This window comes from Saccoglossus kowalevskii, chromosome 12 (assembly GCF_978046115.1).
Source record: "Saccoglossus kowalevskii chromosome 12, keSacKowa6.1, whole genome shotgun sequence".
NCBI lineage: Eukaryota > Metazoa > Hemichordata > Enteropneusta > Harrimaniidae > Saccoglossus > Saccoglossus kowalevskii.
The window spans coordinates 27,307,494-27,316,242 of NC_140652.1; the positions used below are offsets into that span (position 1 = coordinate 27,307,494).

General features: G+C 33.3%; 1 protein-coding gene across 1 annotated transcript; it reads left to right on the forward strand.

Moving 5' to 3' along the window:
* Positions 1–2,019: 2,019 nt before the first annotated feature.
* LOC146735687 (BMP-binding endothelial regulator protein-like) lies at positions 2,020–7,321 on the forward strand. Its single transcript, XM_085506545.1, has 6 exons — positions 2,020–2,158; positions 4,792–4,861; positions 5,483–5,758; positions 5,841–6,088; positions 6,369–6,667; positions 7,127–7,321. Exons 1-6 carry the CDS (start codon positions 2,096–2,098, stop codon positions 7,137–7,139), a joined length of 969 nt encoding a protein of 322 aa, XP_085362671.1. The 5' UTR covers positions 2,020–2,095; the 3' UTR covers positions 7,140–7,321.
* Positions 7,322–8,749: the final 1,428 nt, after the last annotated feature.

The following is an 8,749-nucleotide window of genomic DNA, read 5'->3' on the forward strand; positions in this document are numbered from 1 at the left end:
GGCGGATCGACGACCAATTGTGGCATTTATTCACAGTTAGCAATAGAATTTGAAGAAATTGAAAATAATCCCAAAATTCACACAAACGAGCATTTTACGCTCCATCGACAATGCAATACTGTAAAAGGAATCAATACCAAATTTATATGGTGATATTTATCTACCAGAAATAATTTGATGTTAATAATTATCATTATTCTACAGCAAAAACAATGACCAATTGTAGCATTTGTCGGGAGTCAATATCACAATCATAAAAACAATTAAGATCATGCATAATATTTAAAATACGCTATGGATATATCACATTCTACAGCAAAATCAACAATTCATAGTGACATTTATTTTCAGTGAATAATAGAATAAAATACATATTTTGTGGAATACAAGAATCCCATATCCGACAATAAACTGATTTTTACAAAATATTGCTATATAATAATTTCTACGTGTATTTAAGGTTGATTTGGTGCACCTCAACACATATTCACTGGGGTAAATTTTTCTCATCATAATTCGAGCTCGAGGAATTGACATACACTGCCCTTAACTCACATTTACCTTACTTACACTAACACTGGTGACTCACGAACAAACAACCTAAAGTAATACAAACTACAAATTAATAGTAAGTTATGTATCTCTTATGTATTACTACACGTCAGAAAGATCATTTTAATTGACAGCGACAGTATAGTTTGTATCAGTCAATGTTGTTCCTAATATAACTCCGATACTTCGTTGTCAATACGAAATCTTAAGTGTGGTAACTTTTCGCAATAGTCGTTTCTGAAGGAAGTAGATGGAATCATATCCAACTACTATGTATTTGTAGCGACTAACCATTTATAAATACCGGATAGATGAGGTTGTTAAGTAGTATACCAGTCACATTTGAAAGTTGTCTTGATTTCGTTATTCAAATCTAATGATTTACGCATCATTCAGAAAGAGATTAAATTTATAGTACTTACAGACCCTAGGTATTATTAATTTTGACAATTATTGTAGTTTGTCTCAAAAAACTTGAGAATCCGGAAACAAACTCGACCTACGGCCGCTTTCACCCATCAGCTCTCATTTTGTCCATCGTTCATAATAATTTTCATATTCATCCCCAGCTAAATATTGAGGTTCTCTGAATATTAGGAAGTACGCATAAAAGTTAAACCTTATTTTACAGGAATAGCAAATAATTGTGGAAAATCCGTTACGTGAAATAATTGAATTTAAAGGCAATAAATATTATTCCTAGCAGAAATGAACACAGACACAGTTTATCCAGCGTTTTACACTCAACACAGGAAACGTACACCCTTGGCAAGAATTACTCTTTCAGTGCAAGTACAAGAAATCTTGGAAAATGTTACACCAGCAATCACTGAATCTATTTTACGAGCAGGTCATTCCCGAAACAAAGTAACTGAATTTCAGAATTGAAGAGGTTTATTTCCTTAATTCAGTACTCAATACATCGTGAAAATAACATTTCTTTTTGCCACAGAATGAGAATCGAGGAAAAATGTACCACGAGTGATAGTTGAATTTAAAAAAAATAATAAAGAAAATCAACACAATTTTAAAAAGTAATAAAATTGACTACCTGCATCCCATACTCATGCAATCTTTTAGAACCCCGTACCTTCTATTTAATTGCTTTGTCATTTTTAATTTGCGAACACACTTGTCAAATTTGTGTGATAATCTAAATATCCAGCAACTTTATTTTCAACATGTTTTCCATGTTTTACTCACGAAAACTTTCACACATTGATAACAAAACAATAATAATGTAGCTATATACAAAACATAATCAAAATTTTAGGTACACAGCTGAAAGAGAAAGTATCAACCAACAACTTGCTGACTAGTAGTAAATTAACATCGAAAGCCCTGAACGCGCACGGTAGCTAAGCAACCAGCAAAAATATAACTAAAAAGATGTAACATATGCTTCCTGATTACTGCAACATGGCGCCGTATCACATTGCATATAAGCAAGGAACAACCAACTTGTTATTATTTGTGAAGACAAGACCTTCTGCTGATTGTATTTGCCTTCATTATTCTACGAGTCCTGAAACACTTCGTCAATATGGACCACCTCGGCATCATCCCTGTTTTAACATTCCTACTATGTGCTACATTGGGTGTAACGGTAAGTTTGATTTTATATGTTTACAGTTTGCAAATGTTTATCCTAACGAAGTAATTTATAATTATTACAATACCTGCTTATGGGACGAAATAGGTAAATCGTGCTCTAATGTACTCTAATTTTCCAGTGTCGTTTTACCGATAGTCGATCTCAATGTTCAATACAATTAATATGTAAATATACCTGTCTGGATCGTCGTTATTTACAATGTTTACCACAAAATATGGTAATTATAATTACATATTCAGCTAAAACAAAACTAGCATCGATAATATAATACTAGAATCAAACTTATGTAGCGCACACGTTTGAGTGAAATGGCTTTGTTCATCTCAGAGAAATTGTTTTAGACACGTTTGCAGATAGCGATTTTATATTATAAAAAAACTTGATTAAATCATATTCCGGTGATACAATGATATTAAATTAGTCATAGTTAGGAAGCTCGGACCTAAAGAGGACAATTAGGCTCATATTTGTGCAAAAGCACAGGAGTAGCGCAGACGTTCCATGTACATAATTTGTACATATGATTTGATTTAATACTAGGAAACCAGGACATTCTTGGTACTGCCAATTATAATACAAGTACAACACCAAAACGATGTTCTACGCGCATAAAACCACCATTTAGGATTTTTAAAATGAGAAACAAATTCTGACATCACAATCACTCAAAAATTTAAAAGTGAATATCCATGAACTTTAATCAACAAAATGTTTTTGTTTTTTTTTGGAAATTTATTATGTTTTAGAAAATCGCAAATAAGCTCGAAAATTATTGAACCCTTATAAGCAGCCATTTACACAATTGCAACATTACCGACATTATTCGACACTGTTCAAAGAGTTTGGGTTCAAGAAATCCGTTTACTGGGAGGTAGTTGTTTGTTGATCACCGCTTTTTATGTCTTTATTCACATGATTTGAACAATTTGACGTGAAAAAATTGTTTAGTTCGACATTAGCAGATGCTGGTACTGACTGGTACGTTTTTAGTCTTTCCTTAACATATAACTCATAAAAACATTTGTCAGTGAGATAGTGAAAAAATAAGAACTGTTTATATTATAAATGTTGGCAACATCAATTTAACAGATTATTCAGCAGTAAACAGTATTTGATTAGCAAGTTGACAACTACACCAATGTAAGACAACAACATCTTGACTTGAAAACTGTGCTTTTCTCTATAGCGGGCTATCAAATGCGTATGTGTCTCTTTGTTGGTCTCAAACACCCTCAAAGTTAGCATGCAATTAGACAGACTCATTCAAACGGTTACGTTTTCTGGGATCACAAGGACTCGCTACAACGTAATATTTTTGCAGAAGTTTTGCTTTCAATATTTCACAGAGCAAAAATAAAAATAATAATATTTTAACACCGAATTGATGTCACAATTATGTTATTATACCTCAAAAAGTAATATCATACTACAGTTTGACATATGACATGACTGATGTCCTATAGAAAATGTTTAGTGACATGAACAGAAACCTTCCTAGGAAATAGAATTTAGTAAAATGCATATACAAGTATAGTCTCCTCGATAAACATAGTGTTGACATGACCATAGCACCAAATAATCAAAGTATGATTTAGGTTTCACGACGCCAAATCTCCCTGAAAAATTGTATCTTTCATAATGGTAACCATTGCAGGATTTCTGGTGTAAATGAGCTACACATTGCCAGTGCCGGCCATCTTGGATTTGGTCAATATGGTGGCTCAAAGGGTCAGCCATCTTGGCGCACGTCGGATGTTGAAATACTATGCTATAACATCAACTTTGTCAGATTTTGCGTGAAACAAACAGTCCCTAAGCATCCAATCAGTCATTTGTGCTCAGTCTAAAAAACGTATGAAGTGCGTCTGTGACACGATATTTCAGACCCCAATTTTGAACTCCGTCTAAAGAATAAAAGATAACAGGGAATACAAAGAAATCCAGTATATATAGCAGCAAAAATATGGGTCATCATAAAAACTTCCATATTCGATACCTGGCTTCGTGGAAGTTAAAAGGAGTTTGTCGAATCATTAGTAATCTTTCACTTCTTACACAACTATATTTATACGTCTCATGGATATGGTTGATAGTAGTCAGACTAGTGGTGTTCGGATCGAAACGAAACCGCAATTCACTCATTACGAAAATGACTGAATTCGATATTGCGGATATAAAAATAGGCGTGTGTATCAATCAAGTACATAGGACTTTTTATAAATACTAGTTTTGTACTTGTTCAATTTTGTGATATTTCAGACTCTTACCCTGTTATCGCATACAACGCTTTCTGCGACCGCTATTCGTTTGTTTGTGCTGTGCAGAAAGTGTGGTTATGTTACCATCAACTTCACTCAAAACGTAAGCACAAATGTTTCATGTATGCCGTTACGACACTATCGTAATGACATGAGGGAATATCCCACGAGTGACAATAGAAAATCAAATTAAATAAACGAGAGTAGTAATTTTCATGTACCCTAAGCGTTAGTATTCAACATTAGTTTGTTCGCGCATCTGTTCTCTCTCCCACTGTTTTTTTAACTGTCTCTATATCAATATCAATGGCTTTGTAATCAACCACTAACCTATCGTTGACAGTAGTTATCTGTGTATCATTACAGGGAGATGAACATCGCGATGTCGAGTTAAGAGAAGTGTACAATAAATTGGAACACCAAGTTGCGAAACGAGGTAAATGAATAATACTAATACTAATAATACTAATACTACTACTACTACTAATAATAATAATAATAATAATAATAACAAACTGTCAAAGTACAAAGACTGACAAATTGAAGTTGAACGTATGCCGCACTTAAAAACAATGGTCGTACCCGTGGTAGTTGGGGCACTTAGTCTTGTCAACAAAAACATCCTAAAACATGTCGATAAAATTCCTTGAAACCCAAATCTGCAAGAGATACAGAAAATTGTTTTTATTAACACTGCACACATGCTGAGAAAAACGTTATCAATTTAGACTTTCTACGTGTTGTTGGTAATGACTTGATACGTTTTGTGTATATCGTTATCGTTTTGTGTCATCCTTCCTTTTAGCCGCAAGTCTTTAGGTAAGACCTGGCATTAGGACTGTAAAACAGCAGATCAAAATGACATGCTAGAAAACATAATAATAATAATAATAATAATAATAATAATAATAATAATAATAATAATAATAATAATACATGTTTACTGTCATTGATTGATTGTCTTATTTTTTGTCCTAAAATTTTAGCAGTATATATCATTACGTTGTTACGGACAATATACTAATAAATCATACACATCAATCATATTAATCGACAGAAACCACTGTGGAAGTAAAGTGGATAATATGCAATGATGAAGCTGAAGTGACGGTTACTGTAGAAAAAGAGTCTACCCAGACTGCCGATGTAAAAATTGAAATCACTAGCAGTGATGGTTCTATAACAGGTGGAACAAGGTTTCTCCCGGCAGGTGTAGATGAAGACAGTCTGACGGTAGCAGTAAGCGGGATGGGTCCGTGGGATGTTACAGTATGTATAAACATAACCAATGAAGAGAATCAGCCACCGTGTACAAACAAAAAACTGAACAAATGTAAGTGTTATTTCTTACACAATATATGAAGCAAAAGTGAAAAATGAATTTCAGATTATCATACCTATAATTCCATTATTAGGTCCAGGTGTAGAAAAAGACCCACATTTTACCACATTTGATGGAGTAAAGTACAATTTCCAAGGTTTATGTACATATGTACTAACTCAAGACTGTACCAGTATGACAAACCCGTCGTTTAGAATCACCGCTGACTTTCGAGGGAAATATTCTGAACTACGAGGCAAGCCACTAACACGAGTCGAAGCGGTTAATATTGACGTTAGAGGGAAGCAGTTGCTGCGGATCTTAAGGAATAACGCGTTTTTGGTAACGTATTGCTCGTATTTTGGGGAGAATTAACAAATTGTTATCTAATATTGTAAAGAGGCATTTCACATACTCAATCATTAATAATACTTCACCCTAACAAAGTGTCTACTAGTATTATTATACTGAATAAAAGAGTAACAGTGCATAGACATCAAATGTTCAAAGATAATTTTAATAATAAATATTAAAAATAAGACAGTGCAATGCGCAAGAGAAACAAAAACAATATATAAATTACGTGTGATTATTTTGATAATATTTATTGTCCCTTTCATAGATCAAAGGAAAGTTGTTCACCAATACATCCACTGTGATAGGAAACAATGAAGGTACTGTGGACATCGTAGATGAGCACTTGTACGTTGAGATATGGTCGCCTCGCATTTCCCTGGTTTGGACCAAGGATATTCGTGGCGTTAACGTCGATTTGAAAGACCCTGAGATGCTTGGCAATGTTTGTGGACTACTTGGAAATTACAATGGTGATCCCGACGATGATTTCACTAAACCTAATGGTAAAATATTATCTAGCAATAATATTTATGAATTTGGAGAAAGTTGGATAGTACCTGGAAGGTGGGTGAGATAGTTTCGTTTTCATTTTAAATTACAATACAATTTAAATACACCATGCAAAGAGAGCCAATACAAAATGCAATTTGTTCTACTCTACGAATGAGGAAATCAGAGATCCCAGATGCGCGAAGCACCTCATGAATGGCGAATTTTCTTTTCTTTCGAACTTCTGGAAATTATTTCAAAAGAGAACGAACTACAAGTATATACTAAATTACATCGCAGTCCTCTATCTTTCATTCAATTACCTTTCAACGACATGCATATGTTCTGTTGTGATAGTTATTAAATAAATGGTACAAAATGTGGCACGTCATACAAAGGCTCTGAAACAAACATTACTAATATGCATATTTGTAATATTGTATTTGATTACAGTGATATTTGTGATATACAAGGTTTATTTTCTGAATACGTGCATCAACAAAATAAATTCCTTTCTTCTCTCTTCTCCCATAGCTGCGACTACTAACTAATGTTGTGTCAGTCAGAAACTAAAGTATACCATACGACAACAAAATTTACTGCATTACATTTTCGCTATTCAATTATTCTGAGTTAATTGGCTTATATGTTATTAAGAATAATATAACTGTCTTACTATGTTCTCTCATTGGATTTAAATAAAAGGACGGGGTGATATATCTCAGCAAATCAGTTGTGTTAGTCTTTTATTTAAATACGACGTCGTAGCTTTTTTTGGATTCATAATAGCGAAAAACTGGCAACGAAAATCTGCCAGTTCCAGCCAGTGATTTTGACCCCTGCCTTGAATGCGTATCAAATTTACTAAATAAACCTCTGAATCCATCCTCTGATTACAGGATAAATTCAAAAGCCGATGAATTAGTTGTGACAGACTGTACAACATTAGATCTTCACGTTAAAACTTTTCGACAACTGTATATATAATGATAGTAGAACACGATAACAACACACTAAACAGTGTTTGTTCTAAACTACAGCCTAACATAGTTGAAATGTGAATATATATAACACCGAATCTGATTGGGTCACAACTTTGCCATGCCGTCCAATCAGATACGACTATCAACATACACGCTCATGACTAGGCTTATATCACGGCTTCGAGGAGAGAAAAAACATCCATGAAAACACTCCCCTTACAAATTGAAAAACTACAAATTTTCCAGGTTTTCATATAAATTTTTATCAGCAAACATAATAAGTATTTCCAAACAGACTTGGAATTCAAACACCTATAACCAACACACCAGCAGGAGTAAACTCGTATACATGGAAAATAAGCACACGTAAAACGCTAAATTGTGCTCACCTATGGTCGATGTTTGGCTCATAGCACTCACAACCAACACTTTGTTTCAATTACTGTTCGAAATAAATTTTTAAATAAATTTAGCTTTAAAATAACAACAATGTTATAATTCATTGTTTCAATAATCGACAAATGTTATTTAAAACCATCACATTTGATACCACAATATATATTACAACATTAGCAATTAAAAGTAAAATTAATAGTCATGTGGTCACATACATAAACCAGCAATGATGAAATATTTTTCTAATAAGTTTTGATTGATAAATGACTAACATATTTAATTCACAAAATAATCTAAAACATGATTAATAGTGATGATGATTCCTAAGATCACGGCACGACAACCCAAGATATCAAAATATATGTGTGGTGGGTATTAGGAATCAAAATAATGGCTGACAATTTTTGGAAAAAAGTAAAATTATATTTATCACACGTGACTTTGTGTAACTGGCAATTCCACACTGATATCAATCAAAAAATCAATTAAAAAATTAAAATGACAACATATGTTATTCACCGTTAGGACAGACAGTGCTACAGATGACAAGCAATACACAATATTTAATTCGTAGTGTGGCAGGTTCTCCATTTCATCTATGTTGAAAAGCTGACCATATATTTACGCTCCCAATATCTCTCTTGATTTTATAATTTGGATGATGGAAATATGTGTTGTAAAGTATGGCAAATAACCAACTTCCAAAAAATTTAGTACTTTTGGACCAAAGTCTGGCAAACCATGACATTTTATTTCAGCAAAAACCCTGTATGCATCA

What these genes read in the sequence shown, in the direction of transcription:
- LOC146735687 (XM_085506545.1), top strand. Translation starts at nt 2,096, where the DNA reads ATGGACCACCTCGGCATCATCCCTGTTTTAACATTCCTACTATGTGCT. An exon ending in ACACCAAGTTGCGAAACGAG is followed by an intron (nt 4,862 to 5,482) that starts GTAAATGAATAA and finishes ATTAATCGACAG; the next exon opens with AAACCACTGTGGAAGTAAAG. An exon ending in TAAGGAATAACGCGTTTTTG is followed by an intron (nt 6,089 to 6,368) that starts GTAACGTATTGC and finishes TCCCTTTCATAG; the next exon opens with ATCAAAGGAAAGTTGTTCAC.